General features: G+C 47.7%; 1 protein-coding gene across 1 annotated transcript in view; it reads right to left on the reverse strand.

Annotated features, from left to right (window-relative positions):
* RSPO4 (R-spondin 4) overlaps nucleotides 1-15349 on the reverse strand; it is a 36398-nt gene extending 21049 nt beyond the window's left edge. The window contains exon 1 of the mRNA XM_027558929.1: nucleotides 15129-15349. Coding sequence (XP_027414730.1) covers nucleotides 15129-15207 — 79 coding nt within the window. The 5' untranslated portion in view covers nucleotides 15208-15349. The remainder of the gene's footprint in view (nucleotides 1-15128) is intronic.
* Between the last annotated feature and the right edge of the window lie 7317 nt (nucleotides 15350-22666).

The following is a 22666-nucleotide window of genomic DNA, read 5'->3' on the forward strand; positions in this document are numbered from 1 at the left end:
CACATCTTGCTGTTCAGTTGCTCCCTACACCTGCTGCATACCTGCCACCTCCAAGCTGGGCTGAAACCTGAGGCCCCATCTGGATGGCTCCCTGGGTCATTCTCGAAGGTGAGAAAAACAGAACAGGCATCTGCCTGCCCTGGCCCCCAGACCAACTGCCCAGCTCAGGAAGTAGGAGATGAGGGGAGGCAGCGTGGGGCAGGCAGGAGTCCAGGTCATATACATCTGAGTTTGAATCCCAGCTCTGCAACCTTGACCCTGGGGGGTCCCTCTCACTTCTCTGAGCCTCACATCTCAGCTGCAAAATGAAAATGATGCTATCAAAGGGTTGTCTGGAGGATGAAGGGCAGTAATAACCTACAGAGCACCTAGCAGCACGCCCGGTTCATATGCCAAGGACTCACCAAATGGGAGTCAGCTTTATCCTTGTTGCTGCCCTGGGTTCAGCTCAGCAGTTCCTGGCACGGTGAATAAGAGCTCTGGCTTCAGAGCCCCAGCTCGGCTTCCAACCCAGATGGATGGGGGCTGTGGAAACCTGGGCACGTGGCCTCGCCTATCTGGATCCTACTTTCCTCTTCTGTAAAACGGGTCCTATCTCCTGAGGTTATGGGTAATTAATGCACACAAATCACCTGGCACATAGTAGGTGCTCAAAACTGGTATGATGCCAGCAGAGAGGAGCTGAATGGAAGAAGGTGACAGAGGCTTTGCCTAGGAAACCTCTCATGGTCCTGGGGTACTGTCTCCACCACACCAAAACCCAGTCAGTTGGAGGGACCTAGGCTTGCAGGGCTGGGAAATTCCACACCCACTGTTAGCCGGTCTCAGTTTTCTCATCTGCAAAATGGGGATTGTAATCCTTCTTATCCATTTAAAGGCAGGATTAACAGCTAGAACCAAGACAAACAGCCACAGGCAGCGATGCCGATCTCTATGAGCTCCTATAGACCCTCTGAAGGACCAGGTCTGCAGAGGGGCAGAGCCAGGCCCATGCCTGCTGAATATCTACAGCATGCAGGACCCTGTGCCATCAGGTCCTTCTGTTAAATCACTGCAAACCCATCACAGCCTTGCAAAGCTGGGCTATATTTACCCACTTTCACGGACTGAAAACTGAGGCTTAGAAAGGTAAAGCAGTTGACCCAAGTACTCACAGCAAAGAGTCAAGTGGGATGCAAACCAGAGCCCTAGCTCCTAACTGCTGGGAGCTGTACCTCCCTGATGGCCTGTCGGCCCCTTCCTGCTGCCTCACGCCTGGTGGCTCTCCAAAGGTAGAAAAGTGCCCCTGAAAGTCACACGTCCCAGAGCCCAAGGCCCACAGGGAGGGGCCCAGAGCTGTGTGGTGCGGGGTCAGACGGGAGAAGCAGAGAGGAGGTCGCAGGAATGACTCAGTGGTCTTACGCCTGAAACCACCTGCACTGCAGATGGAGCCCTTAGCAGCATCCCCAGACCGTCAATCTTCAAGTCTGCATTACTCACAAATGTCCTGAGTGCCAATTTCTTTCTTTTTCCTTTAACAGGGAGGGGGCTGGAGGGAGGATTACTGATGCAAGAGAATAAGATGGTCCAAGAATTGAAACCATTCAGAGAAAGCAGCCCTGGCAGAATGTCAGCCATTGGTGGAACGCTCCACTCGTGGGGAAAATATCCAGCCAATTCCCCCTGACCCGGGACTGGTGTATCCAGCTGATACTTCTCCTATTCACTCTGTTGGGCCTGCCACCTTCATCAGTCTGGGGCCCTCAAGGACAGAGTCTGGCTGACAGCAAGGGTTTAATAGACGTGTGCGGCTGAAATGCAGTGACCCAGGAACAACCAGGAATGAAGGTGGACAGAGAAGAGTCACCTGCATTTGAGAGTTCCAGGAGTATCCTCAGGGAAGGCCCTAGGGCCGCTGCATCAGGACTGAAAACACTTGTCAAGGAAGAATCGCTCACAGGAAGGGTGATCTGCTCAAAAGACAGAGAATTGGGAACTCACATCCTTCTCATGAGACCTTTTTACAAGGAAATTTTGTAAGATCAAACAGCCCAGACCATAAGATAGAAAAACTCCACTCCTACCAAAAAAACCTTCAAACCTTTTCTTGAACAGTATTATAAGTAACAATGTCTACTCTCCAAAGTATATACAAAGTTAGCAGTTGGGATAACAGATTATAGAAAGATATCTTCCATGTGAAAACCAACAGGAGATTAATATGTAGGTAATACAAGGAAGTCTTATAAACTGATGGCTTCCCAGATGGCGCACTGGTAAAGAATTTGTTTTGCCCATGCAGGAGATGCAGAAGACATGGGTTCGATCCCTAGGTCAGGCAGATTCCCTGGAGTAAGAAATGGCAACTCACTCCAGTATTCTTGCCTGGAAAATTCCATGGACAGATGAGCCTGGTGGAGTACAGTCCATGGGGTCACAGAGTCAGACACGACTGACCAACTGAGCACACACATACCTATAAACTGATGAAGAAAATTCAGGAAACCCAATAAAAAAGTGGGCAAATAAAAACACAATAACATTATCTTAAAAGAAATTAACAACCCAAAAAGTAAAATTAAAAGATTTAAAATAAAACATAATTTAAACTAATAAAAATTTAAACTAAAAGGGCATTTTAAAATATAAGAGAAAAACAAAATGCTTAGACAAATAAAATGTAAGAATAAAATAAAAATAAATTTGTAAATTTAAATAAATTGCATTAACCCCTTGCAAGAAAATTTGAGGGCAATTTCATTTGATAGTAACAACCATTTAGAATGCATCAGATTCTGCAAACATGTTCACCATATGAAATTCTTATCATGTTTGTTCATCTGAGTTTGACATTTCTTGGGAAAAAGATTAACATTTGATACAACCCTAATAAAATCATTTTTAGACAAGCTGAACAAATCCACAAAAGACACTTAAAAGGAGTTCATATAAAGTATTTATTTATAAATGCCTAAATTCACTAATCTAAGGAGATATGATAAGCAAATTAGATATCATGCAAATAACACAGTTTATTAGCTTTTTACCCACAAGATCATGGCCAGAACAAAGACAGTAAATTATAAAGTGCTAAGGCACTATATATAAAACAGACAACCAACAAAGATCTAGTGGATAGCACAGGGACCTATACTTAGTACTTTGTAACGGCCTATAAGGGAAAAGAATCTGAAAAAAAAAAAAAATACATATATATATATAGCCGAATCACTTTGCTGTATACCCGAAACTAACACCACATTGTAAATCAACTATACTTCAATAAACTAAATACATTAAAATTAATAAAAATAAGATGTTTAAGTAAAATGAAAATTTTAAAATAAGTGAAGTAAATGTTAAGAGTTAAATTAAACATTGACAGTTTGTAACCATTTAAAATGGAGAAGGAAATGGCAACCCACTCCAGTATTCTTGCCTGGAGAATCCCATGGACAGAGGAGCCTGGTGGGCTAATGTTCATGGAGGCACAAAGAGTTGGACACAACTTGAGTGACGAAGCGCAATCATTTAAAAAATAAGGAAAAAATACGATAATACAAAATAAGCATTATCAGCTCGACTGAAGCTGATAATATGCTATGAATTAAGTCTCTTGGGCTCACATGTCTGCCAGAAGCAGGCAAGAGGGGAGGAGGAAGGAAAAGTATGTCTGAAAGGCAGCATCTGACTGCGTTTTTCCAGCTGCTGTGGGCAGAGGGCAGGATGTCAGGCCTCATCACATCATTTATATGTTTATAATGTGCGAGCAACACACACACACACTTCTATCTTCACTGCTGTTCTCTGAGGTCCCCCTTCATAGAGGAGTGAACAGAGGCTCAGAGAGGGTGAGTCACTGTGCTGTAGACACATAGCACTTAGGGCCTCCCTAGCCTCTGAATCTGGGCTTCCCCAAATAACTTTCTTTTGAAGAGTTAGGTCTGCCAAGGACTTTCAAGCCCAGGCAGGGGCTTGTCTGACGTTAGGCTGGAACGTCCTGGACAGTAGAGCAAGCTTTCCTATGACGCATGACTGGCGTCACCATTTATTAGCACCTACTGTCTCCCAGGTGGGTTACATGCACAATTTTGATCTTCAAGACAATCCTATGATGTAGCTGCTACTATTGTCACCATGGTACTGACAGACAACACTGAGATTCAGTAATGAAATATCTTCACACGAACATGGCAGTAGCAGAGCTGGGAGCTGAGCCCAGGCCTGTCTGAGCCCAAATCCCGCACTCCCTGCCCGGCACTAGACACTCTTCTCACCAACTGAGCACTCACCATGTGCCGTGGGTGCCTTTTGTGCCCCATCTTGCAAATTAGCCACCAGAGGTGACCTGCCCAACATCACTCAGCTGGTGAGCAGCAGAGCCCGTGGCCTTCGTGCCAGTCAGTCGACCTCCCACCGCTCATCTGGGACATGCTGGAGACAGCCGTGCCTGCCTGCCAACAGCAGAGCAGGCTGCAGAAGAGCAGTTGTGACATTCCTTTCTGGGTGTCCCCACCCTGCGGATGTGGGCACTGCAGTCAGTCTGCAGGGAAAGTGGAGGCTTCTGGCGAAAGGGAGTGGTTTCCCTACGTGGTCTGTGTCCCCCAGGCTTGTGCATGCCTTTCTTCTGAGCTAGTGAAACAGAACCCCCCCACCCACACAAACCCAGAGAGGCCCCCATCAAGGGCCACAGATCAGGGACCCTGTGAATCACGTGACATTATAAGAAATCATCCCAGGGCGGGCGGAGGCGGCCTGGCCTGAGGCAGCAGTGCCCAAGATGAGGGAGCTTCCCCCTTGCAGCGGGAACCAGACCATGCACTGTGGGACCCTGGAGGAATCCCCGGGGGGCGCCGAGGGTGTGTGTGTGTCCTGGGTGGTGCTGATGGCTGCACAGAGCTGAGACAAGGAGGCTCTGGCCAGGGAGACCTGGGGTGGGGGGCACATTCCAACCTCTCCCCATCCTGGCTGTGTGACCCTGGCAAGTTGATAGCCCTCTCTATGCTTGGAAGGCCTCTGTAGAACTACAGGATCCAACTACCTCGTGGGCTATTATCTGGATGTACTGGGAGAAGGCCAGGAAGGGTGGCTATGGACCCAACCTTTGGAATCAATCATCTGGGTTTAAATCCTGGCTTTGCCAAACTTACTTGCCAAGTTAGTAGACTGGAACATATGAAATCACTAATATTTGGCTTTTTTCAGCCTATAAAAATGGCAGTTTCACATTCTTTAACTCATGCTCCTTTCTCTCTTAATTCAGTCTCCTCGTCTGTGAAATGTGGATAATAACATCCTTTTCCAGGTTGCTGCAAGGACTAAATAAGGCTGGGAGGCAACTGAGCTTGGTAATTGGAGTCTGGGCTCTGGGACTAGGAAGGATTTGAATTTGGCTGTGTGACCTAGGGAAAGTCACTCAACCCCTCTGTGCCTCAGTTTTCTCATATGTAAAATGGGGACGATAATAGTACCCACATCACAGGTTTCTTAGGAGAATTTAGTCAGTTTATATGCACAGTGCCTGACATTGGTAAATAAAACAGGTAACAGTTGGCATAGAGGAAATAACCATAAAACAAAATCAAAAAGAGACTTTCTAAACCTTTGTTGCAGTGAAAATTAAGTACCTTTAAAGAAACAAATACATGTTTTTAGGAACATATATGTGTGTGGATATATACATGAGGGGCAGCGGTAAAGAATCCACCTATAATACAGGAGACATAAGAGACATGGGTTCCATCCCTGGGTTAGGAAGATCCCCTGGAGGAGGGCATGGCAACCCACTTCAGTATTCTTGCCTGGAGAATCCCACGGACAGAGGAGCCTGGTGGGCTACAGTCCATGGGATTGCAAAGAGTCAGACATGATTGAAGCGACTGAGTAAGCACACTTAACCTGTTCCTTCTGGGTAATTGAGGTGTGTGTCCCCATGAGAACCCCTTTGACACATAAACGACGTGTGTGTCCCTGGGTATCCACAGAACCTGGGGCTTTTCTACGTCCTAACAGTGTCCACAGTCTGGGCTCTGACAGAAGGACTTGCTTCAAGGGCATGGCTGTTCTGTGTGGGTCCCGGGCCTCCGCCAGGTGCCTCTCATGGAACCACACACCCAGGCCACAGACCCCGTGTGGCACTCAGGTAACCCTGGAGGCCCTTACAAGCTCCTGGACCTGGGCTGGCCTCTGGTTACTAAGAAACCTCTGCAGAGCTGTGCAAGCCCTCTCTGTTGCACCCTCTCATCTAACATTTCTTCTGGGCCTGGGAGAAAGACAAAGCAGACGGAGCATTCCCAAGTGACACGAGCAACTGAGGCTCTGAGAAGCTCTAAACCAGACTGCAGGCTCTGGAGCAAGCTGCCTTCTTCTGCCTATCCAAGGCCACCCTCGCGGCCCTGCCCCCTGTCCTGCATCCTCACCTCCACCCCGGCTGGGTGATCTTGGCTGAGGCACTTCCTCGCCTGGAGCTCCTTTTTTTTTTTTTTTAACACAAACATGGGTCTCCAAGGCCTCAACTTTTCAGCCCTAGCATTCCATCATTCGATAACCTGTCTCCAGAACTCCAGAGAGAAAATGGAAGTTGAACTGTTTTGCAAACTGTGAAGGCCTATATGAATGAGCGGGTGGGTACTGGCAGCATTAGATGGACCTTCTGGAGCACTCTTTAGTAGGCGGGACCTGCTCCCATGGTTCTGGAATCAGGAACATTGGCTATGTGACTTTGGATAAGTCGGTTTCCCTCTCTGAGACAGCCTGCTTCTTCTGTAAAGGAAGAAGGGTAACCATATCCACCCGGCAGGGCTGGGGGAGGGTCGATGTGAAAGGAACATACAGTGTCCAGCACTCAGCAGCTCCTTGGGGATGTCTGATGCAGGAGGACATTTAGACCCTGATGGATCATTCCATTTCCTGGGGCTAAAGTCCACCTTGAGAAAAGAAAACATCTTGGGAAGGACATGACCATCAGATTCAGGGCCGTTAGAAACAAGCGTAAGGACAAATATGTCGAGGGCAATTGCTACTTTAAAGGCAATTTAGCCTCCTGTTTGGAGCTCCAGAGCCAGACTTTTGGGGTTCACATGCCTATGGTTGTGTGACCCACGGGGCCTTCAACTCCCCATCTGCAATCCCAGGATCCCCTGGAACCCTCCTCTCAGAACTGTCGGGAGGACTGTACTGGGCCAGCTGATACAGTGGCCTCCACACTTTTTGGACAATAGTAAAAATTACATTTTTATGTCAGTACACACACAGTACACAGAGTACACACACCCCTCATCCACACTCACACACACCCACATCAATGTGCACACATCTACATACGGGTACACACATGCACCCACACACTCACATATGTATGTGAGCAAAACCCACTTCTCAAAGTGATAACTCATCTTAACATCTGCAACGCATTCTGGTATTTTCCATGAAGGGGGTTGGCAAACTATGGCCCATGGGCTAACTTAGTGGAAACAGTGTCAGACTTCATTTTTTGGGGCTCCAAAATCACTGCAGATGGTGATTGCAGCCATGAAATTAAAAGACGCTTACTCCCTGGAAGGAAAGTTATGACCAACCTAGATAGCATATTCAAAAGCAGAGACATTACTTTGCCAACAAAGATCCGTCTAGTCAACGCTATGGTTTTTCCAGTGGTCACGTATTGATGTGAAAGTTGGATTTCGAAGAAAGCTGAGTGCCAAAGAATTGATGCTTTTGAACTGTGGTGTTGGAGAAGACTCTTGAGAGTCCCTTGGACTGCAAGGAGATCCAACCAGTCCATTCTAAAGGAGATTAGTCCTGGGCATTGTTTGGAAGGACTAATGCTGAAGCTGAAACTCCAGTACTTTGGCCACCTCATGTGAAGAGTTGACTCATTGGAAAAGACTCTGATGCTGGGAGGGATTGGGGGCAGGAGGAGAAGGGGACGACAGAGGGTGAGATGGCTGGATGGCATTACCGACTCGATGGGCATGAGTTTGGGTGAAGTCCGGGGGTTGGTGATGGACAGGGAGGCCTGGCGTGCTGCGATTCATGGGGTTGTAAAGAGTCGGACACGACTGAGCGACTGAACTGAACTGAACTGAATGGCTTCTTTACGTATGGCTGTGAGCTAAGAATGGTTTAATATTTTTAAAGGTTTGTTTAAAAAAAAACAACAACAACAGGAAGAGTATGTCCTACAAAGCCTAAAATATTACCTATCTGGTCCTTTGCAAAAAAGTTTGCTGACTTCACCCTATTTCATTCTACTCTATACTGCTCTGTTTTATTCTATTCTACTCCATTTCAGCATTCTAAATTGTAGTTGCATTTACTAAATTTATTTCCCAGATCTGCTGAATGATTCCAAACCTCAGTTTGAAAAGCTCTGAATCAGCGTAAGCTTCAGTTTTTTTCACTAAATGGAAGGATGGAAAGATGGATGAAGAGACAGCGGACTAATAGATGGATGAGAGGAGGCAGGCGAACAAACTGAAGAGGATCCCCTTATCCTTTGACACCTCGGCTGAGCAATGTCCCACCTCTGAGTCTCAGATTCCTCAGCTGAGATGAGGACCACCAACGACCAGCCTCTCTGAGCTATACTGAGAAGCAGCAGGATCCTGTCTGTGCCATTTTTTTTCATGATGGATTCATTTCTGACACCTCTAGGAGATGCTGAGCTCTCTGACAGCAGGGACTGGAATAGGAAACTGCTCCAGTAGTTCTTGACTACTGGAGTATTCTTTTTTTTTTTTTTAATTTAAATTTATTTGTTTTAATTTGAGGCTAATTACAATATTGTACTGGTTTTGCCATACATCAACATGAATCCACCACGGCTGTACATGTGTTCCCCATCCTGAACCCCTCTCCCACCTCCCTCCCTGTACCATCCCTCTGGGTCATCCCTGTGCTCCAGCCCCAAGCATCCTGTATCCTGCATCAAACCTGGACTGGCGATTCATTTCTTATATGATATTATACATGTTTCAATGCCATTCTCCCAAACCATCCCACCCTCGCCCTCTCCCACAGAGTCCAAAAGGCTGTTCTATACATCTGTGTCTCTTTTGCTGTCTCGCGAACAGGGTATTCGTTACCATCTTTCTAAATTCCATATATATGTGTTAGTATACTGTATTGGTGTTTTTCTTTCTGGCTTACTTCACTCTGTATAATAGGTTCCAGTTTCATCCACCTCATTAGAACTGATTCAAACGTATTCTTTTTAATGGCTGTGTAATACTCCATTGTGTATACGTACCACAGGTTTCTTATCCATTCATCTGCTGATGGACATCTAGGTTGCTTCCATGTCCTGGCTATTATAAACACTGCTGTGATGAACATTGGGGTACACGTGTCTCTTTCAATTCTGGTCTCCTCGGTGTGTATGCCCAGCAGTGGGATTACTGGGTCATAAGGCAGTTCTATTTGCGGTTTTTTAAGGAATCTCCACACTGTTCTCCATAATGGCTGTACTAGTTTGCATTCCCACCAACAGTGTAAGAGGGTTCCCTTTTCTCCACATCCTCTCCAGCATTTATTGCTTGTAGACTTTTGGAGTATTCTTGACTGGAAAATCCCATGGACAGAGGAGCCTGGCTGGCTACAGTCCATGGAGTCGCAAAGAGCCAGACACGACTGAGCGACTGAGCACTGGACTGAGCGACTGAGCAGGGACAATGGAGCACAACTCTGCTGTCCTCGCCAACACCTAATTTAGGGCCTGATCGCCAGGAGGGGCTCAGTAAACATTTCTTTGTGACGATGGTGACAGGCAAATGGCATCCGAGGCCCTCCATGACAGGATGCTGGAACTGTCTGCAGTCAGACCTCCACCCGCTCTGCCACACAGCCCCTTTGGCCGTTCCCACCGGCCAGACCCTCCGCTCCGCCTGCGAGAGTCCCCAGCTCCTATGCTACTGCTGCTTCCGGCTGACAAATTCCCAAGACCTAGCCCTCTGATGGGGCTCCTCTCAGATGCCTCCTCCTTGCCACAAGTCTCTCTCTGAAGATACTGCCCTGGACATGCACGTGTTCCAGATGCAACAGATCAACTACTGTGGGAAGGGACGCCAGTAGCCCCCTCACCAAACAGTGGGCATGGTAGGTGCAGCCATGCTCGACCTCCGCACTGAGCAACTGGGGATGGGGGAGGGATTGGAAGTCTTCATTTTCTTTATTTTCTCTGTGTGCGTGTGTCTTTTAGAACTGAGAAACATCTTGCTGCTGCTGCTGCTGCTGCTGCTAAGTTGCTTCAGTCGTGTCTGACTCTCTGCGACCCCATAGATGGCAGCCCACCAGGCTCCCCCGTCCCTGGGATTCTCCAGGCAAGAACACTGGAGTGGGTTGCCATTTCCTCCTCCAATGCATGAAAGTGAAAAGTGAAAGTGAAGTCGCTCAGTCGTGTCTGACTCTATGCGACCCCATAGATGGCAGCCCACCAGGCTCCTCTGCCCGTGGGATTTTCCAGGCAAGAGTACTGGAGTGGGGTGCCACTGCCTTCTCCGGAGAAACATCTTAAGGATCTCCTAAACCAGCTCCTCTTCAGATGTGGAAAGTGAGGCTCTGAGAAGGGAAGACCAACAGAGCTCAGGAGACATCTTCTCAGAATCATGTCAGACTGATTTGAGCCTGTTTTACTACCAACCCTCCTCCTTGTATTGAGGGTGGAGGTCCGACTGCAGACAGGGCCAGCGTCCATTCATGGAGGGCCTCAGATGCCAAACTCCAATACTTTGGCCGCCTGATACGAAGAACTGACTCATTTGAAAAGACCCTGATGCTGGGAAAGATTGAAGGCGGGAGGAAAAGGGGATGAGATGCTTGGATGGCATCACCGACTCAATGGACATGAGTTTGAGTAAACTCTAGGAGTTGGTAATGGACAGGGAAGCCTGGCGTGCTGCAGTCCATGGGGTGGCAAAGAGTCGGACATGACTGAGCGACTGAACTGAACTCCTCCTTGTAGCCCTTGGCAAGTTTCTGATGGGATTCACTTCCTTTTCTATGCACAGACTTCGGAGCCTCCAAAACTCTGGGTCCACCTTCCAACTCAGCTGTTGGGAGTTCCTGGGCAGGTCTCTGTCTCTTTCGGAGCCTCGGACCTCTTGTCTAGGAAATAGGAGTAATGCAGGCAGCACCACAGTCAGACTTCACAACCCACACGCAGAGTTCCTGGCACGCGCTCGCCCTAAGGGTCTCCTTTGGTGGCTGGGCAGGGGTAGGCTTATCTCCACCCAGGGGAGAGGGAGGTGAGATATACTTTGCTCTGTGCCCAGCCATGGCCCTGACCTGGAGACTAGAAACCCAGGTCCTCCTCTATCACGGCCAATGCCCTGGGCACCTGCCTTCCGGGTCTCAGTTTCTCTGTCTTTGGGCAGGGGACAGTGCTGCCTGTCTGGACATAAACACAGGGGTTCTCAGTTTGGAGAATTATTATATTCAGTCCACCTAACAGGCCTCTGGAGTGGGCACTGCCATAGTCACTGTACAGATAATTTTCTTTATTTGTAAAGAAATCTCTATTTCTAGAGGCTCAGAGAGGGGAGAAGGGCAGAGGTGAGATTCAACCCACATGAGACTCCCTCCCCCCAGCCCAGGGAGCATCCGCTCTGCTGTAAAATGGAGGGGGAAGTGGTTGAGTCCTTATGAAGCACCCACTGTATGTCTTCAGACCCCTTTCCCTGTGACTGTGGTGAATTGGCCCAAACGCCAAAGAGGTACGCACAACCATTCCCATTTCACAGATGTGGAACTGTGAATTGGAGAAGGTATGTGGCCTGCCCCAAATCACACATGCAGGGCAAGAGAGGGCCCTGAATTCCAGAGCTCCTCCCTCTGCCCTTTGCTGCCCCAGGTCCAGAAGGATCTAAAGGCACCATGTGAATGTGGGGGACAACTGCATCCACAAGGCCCCTCCCTGGCAGGCCATAGACACTGAGGAGAGTCGGGGATAGCCTGTCTTCTCCTCATTGCCTAAATGAAGCTCCATATCAAGGCAGGGTTACAGACCAGGACCCCTCACCCTGCCTGACTCTCCTATTGCCGGGACACCCCAGCATGTTCAAGAGAAACGTCCCCATCTGGTTCTGATTCGTTTATACTTAATTAATCAACATGTTGTTTTGTAAGAGTCACTTGAGCTCTGAGAACCATTCTCAAGCCTTTTCTTTTCGTCTTTCTTGTCTTGGAAACAGAAAAATTAGGTTTCATCAAAAAAAAGTGATGTTGGAGCTTGACGAAGCACGGGTCTGTGGGAGCCAGGCCCTGAGGGTGACAGCTCAGCCTCGGCGGCTGCTGGGCCCAGAGAACGTTCCTCTTGACCTTGCAGAGCAGGTCAAACGCTGGAAGGGAGGTGGGAGAGGACCAGGGAAGGGCATCCCTCCACACTAGCTACTCCTCAAGGGCCCCAGGTCCATTTACCTTGACACTCCCAGACTTCCCAACACAGAGTCTGGCGCAGGGTCTGCCCTGTAATGCTTATTGAATGAGCAAGGGAAAGAGAGAGAGGAAGGAAAGAAGAAAGGAAGGAATTAAAGAAGGAAGCGGGGCTGGGAAGGAGGGGAGAGGAAAGGAGAAAAGAGGCATTGCTAATATCTACGTGCCTTCAGGACACATTCTCTTGCCAAAGTTAGACCAGAATGTCAAAGCTGGGAAGACCCTCGGGGATCTTGTGTGGAAGTTTCCAAGCAGTTGTCTTATGAAAAATGGTCGCTAATCTGTAACTGGTTTGGGAAAGGTCCTATTCTCTGTCCTCTGCCTCTTCACCACGAATGCTCTGATAAGTCCCGCCATCAAGAAATCTGCTGAAGCCAGCAATGCTCAAAGCTGTTTGGCCAAGACTCCTATGACCACCTTGCAGAATAGGTTACAGGAAGCTTTCTGCTACCTCCTACCTCCACCTTAGTGCCAATGGCGAAACCAAGGCTGTGGGTAGGAGGTAGGTTGGGGGAATCCACTCTCCCAAAAGGAGTGGGGGGTGGGGTGGGACTAAGATCCAAGGCTATCTCCATTGCACCTGACAGGTAAACAGAGTCACAAAGCCTCTCGCAGAAGATGCTGCCCCGGACACGCATGTGTTCCAGATGCAACAGATCAACAACCATGGGGAGGGGCACCAGTAGCCCCCTCACCAAACGGTGGCCGTGTAAGGTGCAGCCGTGCCCGACCTCCTCACTGAGCAACTGGGGATGGAAGAGGGACCAGACGTTTTCTTCTTCTTGATTCTGTGTGGCATGTGTTTGAGAACTTAGAAGCAGCTTAAAGCTCTTCTAAACCAGCTCCTCTTCAGATGGGGAAATTGAGGCTCTGAGAAGGGAAGACCAACAGAGCTCAGGAGACATCTTCTCAGCATCATGTCAGACCAGCTGGGATTCAAGCCTGCTTTGCTACTAACCTGCTGGGCCACCTTGGACAATCAGTTTTTCTCTCTGAATCTCAGTTTCCTCATGCAGAAAATAAGCATCCCCCCACCCTCTCTGGGCTGTTGTGAGTGACCAAAGACATGATGGGCAGGAAAGGAGAATGACTACTGCATTTGGCTACTCACTTAACAGATACGCTAACTCACTGAGTCTTACCCACATCTGCCCTGTGAGTTGGATATGAAGATCATTATTCCTATTTTAAAGAGGAGTTACTGAGGAGAGAGGTGTTTTACACTTTTAATTTTTTTTTTTGGTCTTTCTGAGAACTAAGAAAATCTTAGAGAGCTTCTAATAGACCCTCAGATGGGTAAACTGAGGTTCAAAGAGGCAAAGTGACATCCCCAAGGTCACTCAGCTGGTAACTGAGGAAGGCAGGCTGACTCCAGAGCCTATGAGCTTTACCATAAAAGGGCCGTTCACAGACCAGTGTCCCCATGAGGTCGCAGACTCCCCGCAGCTCACCTGAAGCCCACCCACCTCTCCCTTCCCTGGACCCCTCTGTCTAGTCACGCCTGGACCTGGAGTCCTTCAGGCCTCAGTCTCTCTCTCCCACCCAAACCCACGCCTCCATTCTCCAACAACCACTCTCAGCCCCCTGTTTCACTCCAGGAGTGATTTTGTCTATTCAGGGCTTTATACTAAAAGGGGCTAGAAGCCCCCAGAGAACAGTCTTGTTCTCTTTCCCATGCAGCCTTGCTCAAACCTAACACCAGAACTGGAAAGAAAGAAGACACAGGGTCTTACTCACCTGCTGGTCAACTTGGCAAAGTTACTCAGCCTGTCTGAGCCTTGGCACCTGGCTCTATGAATAGGATGATCCCTATGTCATGAGGATGCGGTGGGGACTCCCTCCGTGCGTGGAAAACCCTGGGCACAGAGGCTGGCATTTGGCCGTCAACTCTCAGACTGCCAACTGGACGGAGGTCAAAGGGCTGCCGGCTCAGGTGTGGGACTCGCTTACCCTCCTCGGTCTGCAGGGACAACCTCAAACTTACCTCCTGGGACATTCTGACTCCCGCAGAGAGGGAACATGGCATAGAGTCCCAAGGTGAGAGTGCAAGGGGCCCCCGACTTTGTGCCCCTGGTACATTTATAATCTGAACCTTGGTTCATCCTCTTAGTGGCCCTAGGTCAAGACAGAAAAACTGAGGCTCTTGGAGGGTGTAGATGTCTTCCAGGTCATCCCAGAATAAATGTTGTCAAACTCCAGTCTCCCTGAGCTCACGCAGCTCAGGCCCTCACCCAGGGAGAACCTACCAAAAACTACTGCCTTCTGAAAAGTCATGCAGAGATTCAGGGTCTATACTGAAACCGGGGCATTGGGACTCCCAGCTCAGGGCTCTTTACCTCACCTCCTGGCTCAATACTGATGCTTGGGATGATTTCTGAGCCACTAACTCTGTCCCCTAGTCCCTTCCACCCCTAGCCTGTGTCACCTGAGGCTTCTTGTCTCTGCAAAAGTCACTTTCCTTCCTCCCAGCAATACTATTATTACAGGGAGTGGGCATAAGGAGTCAGCCCTGCCAGCTCTTTCCCTCCCTAGAGACCCTTCTTGGTCCAGCTTGCCCCACAGTATCCTGGGGCCTCAGTCTCCCCATCTGTAGAGTGGGGTTGACAGCAGTCTGGAAGAGCTAACAGTTTGGGGAGCCGGGCACCAGGCAGATGCCCCCAGGGCCACCCCTCGACTATCCTGCTGCACTGCCCGGCCATCCTGCCGGCTGCCCCTCATACCTTGCTTCTTCCTTCGGTTCAGGGGGAGCATGTCCACGGCGTGGGCGACAAGCAGCAAGAGGCAGAGTGGCGCCCGCATTTGGGCAGCCTGGTCCAGGCGGGCGTGCGGGCGCCCTGGGAGAACCGACGACCCAGTGGCTACCCTGCGGCGGCGGTGCGGCGGGGCGCGGGGGCTGATTCCGGCGCATCCGCGGGCGCGGGGTCAGTCCCGCCGCCAGGGACCCGCCGTCCGCCCAGGGCCCGGCCTCCAGGTCGAGTGAGGGCGTCGGCAGAGCCCAGACGCGGCGGGCTGGGAGGAGCTGGCGCTTCGGGGGCGGCGCGTTAACCCGCTAGGGGCGGGCGCGCGGTGGGGGCGGAGGGGGTCGCCAGGCCAGGGGCCGAGAGGTCGGTCTGTCGGGCTGTGAGCGCTCTGGCGTCGTTCCTGCGCTGCCCCGTGGCGGACACAGGTATGGTCCCCCACGCCACACACACAGGTACAGACGCTCAGACGCCAGGTGACCCTGTCCTGCTCTCAGCCTCTCCCTCCACCCCACTCTCTGCCTCCGATTTTCTTTTTCTTCTTTTCTCCTAAGCCTCAAAGTGACCAGCACCTCATAAATTCGCCAGGGAAGGGGCCCGGGGCCTGGACTGTGTTTCCTCTAACCTTATCTACAGGTTGGGAGCAGCTGGCCCAATTTTAACCCTTTCAGGGTGAAATTCCTCCTTCTTCCCAACAAAGGGTACGTTTCTGCCTCCCGCCGCCCTGCCCACTGAAAACTGTAACAGTAATTAATAATACTGCCTGTCACTTTTGAGGCCTGTGTGCTTGGCGTTGTTCTAAGCACTTTATACAGAACACAGTCTTCAAAACAACCCAGTGAGATTCTGTTCTGATTAACTCCACTTTACCGGCGAGGAAAGGGAAGCTCAGAGAGGCTGAGAGACTTATCTAAGATCACACAGCAGGTCACTGGTCTGTCTGGGTCCAGTGTCTGTACCCTTTTAGCTACTACTTGGGGAACTTACCCTTGACAGTCTGTTGCTGAAACATTGTTCTTCCTTTTACCTGTGTGTGTAATTTGATTAAAAACAAAAAGGTAAACGCCCACATCTCCTTCTCCAGCCCCTATTTTCACCCTTAGTGAGATGCCCAGTGCATTGAGGACATTTGAGGGCGTGCCAGGGGAAGGGAAACAGTAAGGCTGCTCTGCCCTGGCCGGTCTTCTTCCATGCTAAGTCGCTTTGGAGAAGGAAATGGCAACCCACTCCAGTGTTCTTGCCTGAAGAATCCCAGGGACGGGGGAGCCTGGTGGGCTGCCATCTGTGGGGTCGCACAGAGTCGGACACGACTGAAGTGAGGGCGTGTCAGGGGAAGGGAAACACAGAGAGTGAGGCCGCTCTGCCCTGGCGGGTCTTCTTCCATAGGGTTCCACGAACACCAACAAACAACCTCATAGGGATCTGGGTAGAATGTCAGAGCCATCCCTCCCAGTGGTGCTATATTCTACAGATGGGCCACTGAGGCCTAGGGATAGGTGGTGCCTAGCCCAGGAAGCCCAGAAAATCTAGGGCAGAGGTGGGATGGCATCAAGGTGTCCCAGCATGGTCCCCATCCACCAAGCCTACCAAGTCCTCTTGTTCTCGCCTCTTTGATATCCCCTTCCCCTCTACCCCTCCTTTCACCCTTTGATCCCAAAGATCTCAACTCCTTGCAGTATTTCACAGATGTCTCCAAGTCTCTCACACCTCTGAGCCTTTCATGAGTGATCTCTTCATGGAATGTTGGCCTACATTCCATCCCCCTTCCCCGCTGAGTAATTCAGGACCCATCCTGAATATACCCTTCATCCAGGAAGCCTTCCCTGATTCTCGGGCCAGTCCAGGGCCTCCTCTGGGCTTCCACAATCTCTCTGTCACAGCTTGGATCACATGAGGTAGTAACTATAAATGTGTCTGTCCCTTCCTCTGAATTGTTAACTCTTTAAGGCCAGAGATGAGGTCATATCCGGATGCCAGAACCTGGCTCATGCTGGGCACAGAGGAGGTGTGCAACTTGTTTGTAGAGAGAATGAATGAATGAGTTCTCCAGATGCAAGAGTCTCTCAGCTTATACATGGAATTTGGGTATGCAGAGAAATAAGGTGACCCTAGAAGATCAACCGTTAGGAAACTGGAGAGTCAGCCCCTACCCATCCAGGTTGCTCAGTGGTATAGAATCTACCTGCAATGCAGGAGACCAGGGTTCAATCCCTGGGTCTGGAAGATCCCCTGGAGAAGGAAATGGCAACCCACTCCAGTATTCTTGCCTGGAAAATCCCTGGACAGAGAATCCTAGTGGACTATAGTCCATGGGGTTGCTAAGAGTCGGACACGACTGAATTACTGAGAATGTACACACTGCCTGGAAAATTCCTGATATCCTCAGGGCCTGTCTCCACTCTAGGTTACCTCCTCTGAGGGGGCCGTCTCTGACTACTCCAGACCAAATAGGATGCCTGTGCCCTTTGTCTCTTGGTCCTGTTTTAATGCCTGTAGTACCAAGCACTACCAGGCCTGTTCATGTTTGAAATTTGCTTGTTGGTGAGTTCCATGAGGGCAGGAATCTTCTATTTTATCCTTGCACTGGACACATAAACTGCTAAATAAATATCTGTGAAATGAATAAAAGAATGAAAAAAAAAATGAATGAGTGAGTGCCCACTCATCCCTTGATTTATTGTGGGACCGCAGGTACCTCCTATTCTCTCTCTTGGCCTTAGTTTCCCCATTCATTCAGTGGCACAGATGAGATTTTGTGTTCTCTTCCGATCCTTTCAGAATTGGTATTTCTAGGGTTCTAAGAGCCAGAATTCAGGTCCCCACCCAACCTAGAGCTGCTCAAAGGGTCTTGGGTTCTCTGTAACTGTAGTGGGGAGGGAGTCTGGGAATCCCAGTCTGCCATCCAGCCGCCCTCTCTGAACATAGGGAGGACATCAGGGTCAGTGGTGCTGATGGCAGAATAGGAGGTGTACACACCAGGAGCCATCAGTTAAGGAACTACTGGACGCTGTCACAAGTAAATGAAGCTAGATATAATGGCTGCACCGCATTATGCTCAGAGTGTGTATTCCTGATTAGCAAGTCCTCCTTTGCAGGATAGCCAGGACCTCAGTTCCTTCCAGCTTGTGCTGTGCTCTCTTTGTTGTCGCTGTTTAATTGCTAAATTGTGTCTGACTTTTTTACGATCCCATGGACTATAACCCATGCCTCCTGCATTACAGGAGGATTCTTTACCACTGAGCCACTGCGTGGCTTAAAGCTCACTGTGGAAGGGGCAGGGCATGGAGGACCACCTACGGGAAGTAAAGAGCGTGTCCTTCCATGTCTCATTGGTCAGAACTCAGTCATGTACCCCATATACCTGCAAAGGTGGCTGGGAAATACAGTCTCGCCTTACCATGTGCTCAGGAGGAAAAGCAAACGTTTGGCGAACCTCTGGCCAGTTTGCCCCATTGGGCCACGCTCACCCCAGTGATGTGGTGGCTCCTGTCTGTGTCACTTCCAGCCCCTGTGAGCTCTTCTTCCTAAGCAGCCAGAGGACCTGGCTCTTCTTCCAGGTGAGCAGCAAGGGCTGCTGGATGGCTCCTGCTTGAGTGACTAACTCCTGGTTGGCCAGGGATTGAAGAGATTCCTGGGATGCAATTTTATCTCCTGTACAGTTTCCTGTAACCATCACCACATTTAAATACCTAACAGGACCATCACAGCACTCCCTTACTCATGCTGTTCTTTAGGGCTGCACCCACTCCCTCCCCAACACCCTAATCCTTAACAAACCACTAATCTGCTCTCTGTTTCTATAATTATGTTGTTACACTTATGTTATATAATGGAATCGTGCGGTATGTGTCTTTTTGAGACTGGCTTTCTTCACTTAGTATAATTTGCTTGAGATTTATCGAGGTTATTGCATGTGTTAATAGCTGCTTTTTACTGCTGAGCAGTATTCCATGATATGGATGTTTTATATATTTTGCTTAGCCATTCATCCATCTAAAGACACTTGAATAGTTTCCAGTTTTGGGTTAATAAGTATAAAGCTACTATGGACATTTGTGTACAAGTTTCTGCCTATCTTCTTTAGCAAATGTCTATGAATGTCAGACATATTTGCCCATTTTAATTGGATTTTCTTAATTGTTGGATTTTAAGAATTCTTTATACTATATGTTATTTGCTAACATTTTCTTCTAATCCGCAGTTGGTCCTTTCATCCTCTTGCCAGCGTCTTTCATAGAGCCAAGGTTTTACTTTTGATGAGGTTCACATGATCAGTTTTTCCTTTTTTTTCCCCTAAAAGTCTTACAGTAGTGGTTTGATTATTTATTTATTATTTTTGGTTGCGCTGGGTCTTTGTTGCTGTGTGCAGCTTTCTCTAGTTGCAGCAAGCCAGGATTATTCTTCATTGCAGTGGCTTCTCTTGCTGCAGAGCACAGGCACTAGGAGCATGGGCTTCGGTAGTTGCAGCTCACGGGTTAAGCTGCTCTGAGGCCTGTGCGATCTTCCCAGACCAGAAATCAAACCCGTGTCCCCTGCATTGGCAGGCGGCTTCTTAAGCACTTTACCACCAGGGAAGTCCCAGGTGTACATTTTATGGATCACGCTTTTGGTGTCAAATCTAAGAACATTTGCTGGTCCCAGGTCTCAAATATTTCCTCTTCTTTTTCTTCTAGATGTCATATTGTTTTACATTTAAGTCCATAGTGCATTTTAAATTAATTTTTGTATAAAGGGTGAGGTTTAAGTCAGGGTTCATTTTTTGCCCATGGATGATGAAAAGACTGCATTATCTCCATTGGACTGCTTTTGCTCTTCTGTCAAAAAGTAATTGCGTATATTTATATGAATATATTTCTAGGTTATCTATTTGATTTCACAAACTATGTGTTGTTTTGTCTGCCAATACCAAGATTATGGTAGCTTCATAAGAAATCTGAAGTTGGGTAGACTGATTCTACCCATTTTATTCTTTCTCAGAGTTGTTTGATCTATTCTAGTTCCTACGCCTTTCAATATAAATGTTATAATAATTTTGTCTATGTCTGCAAAAAATCTTGTTGAATTTGATCAGAATTACATTAAACATGTAGATCTATTTGGGGAAAATTTATATCTTAACTATGTTGAGTCTTCCAATCCATGAATATGTGTCTCTCCATTTTTTAAGATCTTCGATTTTTTTAAAAAAATCAGTGTTTGGGATCATTTTCAGTATACACACACACACACACACACACACACACACACACACACGTGTGTTTTATTAGATTTACACCTAAGTATTTCTTTTCTTTTCTAAAGAAGCAATTGTATTTTTAGTTTTGCTGCCCATTTGTTCATTCCTAACCTATAGAAATGCATCTGGTTTTTAAAAAATTGCAATTTGACTGATTTGCAATATTGTGTTAGTTTCTGAGGTACGCCAAAGTGATTTGGTTTTCTTATATATATATTCTTCATCTTGTTCTTTTTTTATTCTAGGTTATTATATGACGGGCTTCCCAGGTGGCGTTAGTGGTAAAGAACCCACCTGCCAATTCAACAGACCTAAGAGACATGGGTTTGATCTCTGGGTCAGGAAGATGCCCTGCAGAAGGGCGTGGCAACCCACTCCTGTATTCTGGCCTGGAGAACCTCATGGATAGAGGGGCCTGGCAGGCTATAGTCTGTAGGGTCGCAAAGAGTCAAACACAACTGAAGCGACTTAGCACACATGCACACACACATAAGATAGTGAATATAGTTCCCTGTGCTGTATAGTAGGACACTGTTACTTATTTTATTTTTAAGACTTATTTTTTTTTGCTGTGCCATAATGCTTTTGGGATCTTAGTTCCCCGACCAGGGATTGAACCCAGGCATGTGGTAGTGAAAACAGAGTCCTAACCACTGGACGGCCAGGGAATTCCCCTATTTTATATATTGTGGTTTATATCTGCTAATCCCAAACTCCTAATTTATCCCACACACTCCCTCCTTTCCCCTTTGGTAACCAAAGTTTGTTTTCTATGTCTGTGAGTCTCTTTCTGTTCTGTAAATAAGTTCATTTTGTATTATATTTTAGATTTCACAGTAAGTGGTATCATATGATATTTGTCTTTTTCTATTTGACTTACTTCACTTAGGATGATTGTAGTTCCATTTATGTTGCTGAAAATAGCATTATTTCATTCTTTTTTGTGATTGAGTAGTATTCCATTGTGTATATATACATGAATGTTGAATCAGCCTTTCCACCCTGGAATAAACTCTGCTTAGCCACGGTGTATGATGTGTGTGTGTATGTGTGTGTGTGTGTGTGTATGCGTGTGCACACGTGCACACTCAGTTACTCAGTCACAACTGATCTTTGCACCCCTGTGGACTGTGGCCTGTGGCCTGTCAGGCTTCTCTCTCCATGGGATCCTCCAGGCAAGAATACTGGAGTGGGTTGCCATTTCCTCCTCCAGGGGATCTTCCCAACCCAGGGATCCAACTTGTGTCTCCTAGCATCTCCTGCATTTGCAGGCAGATTCTTTAGCACTGAGCCACCTGGGAAACCCATATGATTCTTTTTATATATTGCTCAGATCTACTTGACAATGTTTTATTAAGGATCATTGCTTCTGTATTCATGAAGGCTGCTGATCCCTGTGCATTTTTGTCTGACTTTGTCTGATTTTGGTAGTAGGATAACACTAGCACCACTAGCACCAGAAGAGCAAAGCAGACCAGACTAGAATTGCAAGGGCTCTGGAAACCAAATGGTCATTGCAACTACAGCCCCCAAAGTAGGTGAGAACCTATATGTACACCTAAACAGTGAAACTGCCTACTAAAATTAAAGATTTAAAATAGACCTAGATATAATATAACAGCCCAGATTTCTAGGATATGTGGAAAATTAAATGTCATACCAGAAATCAGAAAACCATAATTTGAATGAGAAAAGACAATTAACCAATGCTAATACCTGATGATTCAGATATTGGAATTATCTGACAAGGATTTTAAAGCAGCCATAAAAAAATGCTTTGAGAAGAAATCATACTTTCTTTTGAAAAAATTAAAATGGAAGATCTCAACAAAGAAATAGAAATTAACTGAAAAGAACCAGAAACTTATAAAACTGAAAAAATATTTGAAACAAAAACATTGCTAATAGAATCAATAACAGAGTGGAGATGCCCAATGATGGACAAATACCCCAGCTCCCTCCTTCAGCAAGTGGGGGAGCCTGAGGCATGGTCTACGCTGTCTCCCAGAACTCCCCAGCAGGGTTGAGCTCCTGTTTTTCCCAGTGGTAACTGTCTTAATGATCCATGGATTGCCTTTAGGTCCTGTTTCACTCATTCTCAGCCCTGTGTTTCCCAAGATCAATTCCCAAGAAAAGTTCTTGAACTCTAGTCTGTGTCTCAAGATCTCCTCAGCAACCCAACCAATACAGTTACTAATTCTTCTGACCACTCTTGAGGTGTGCAGGTAAAAGCAATGCCTATTTCAGAGTAAATCTTCACTAATAATTTCCATTATCTATACCA

The sequence above is a fragment of the Bos indicus x Bos taurus genome, chromosome 13 (genome assembly GCF_003369695.1).
Source record: "Bos indicus x Bos taurus breed Angus x Brahman F1 hybrid chromosome 13, Bos_hybrid_MaternalHap_v2.0, whole genome shotgun sequence".
Classification (NCBI taxonomy): domain Eukaryota; kingdom Metazoa; phylum Chordata; class Mammalia; order Artiodactyla; family Bovidae; genus Bos; species Bos indicus x Bos taurus.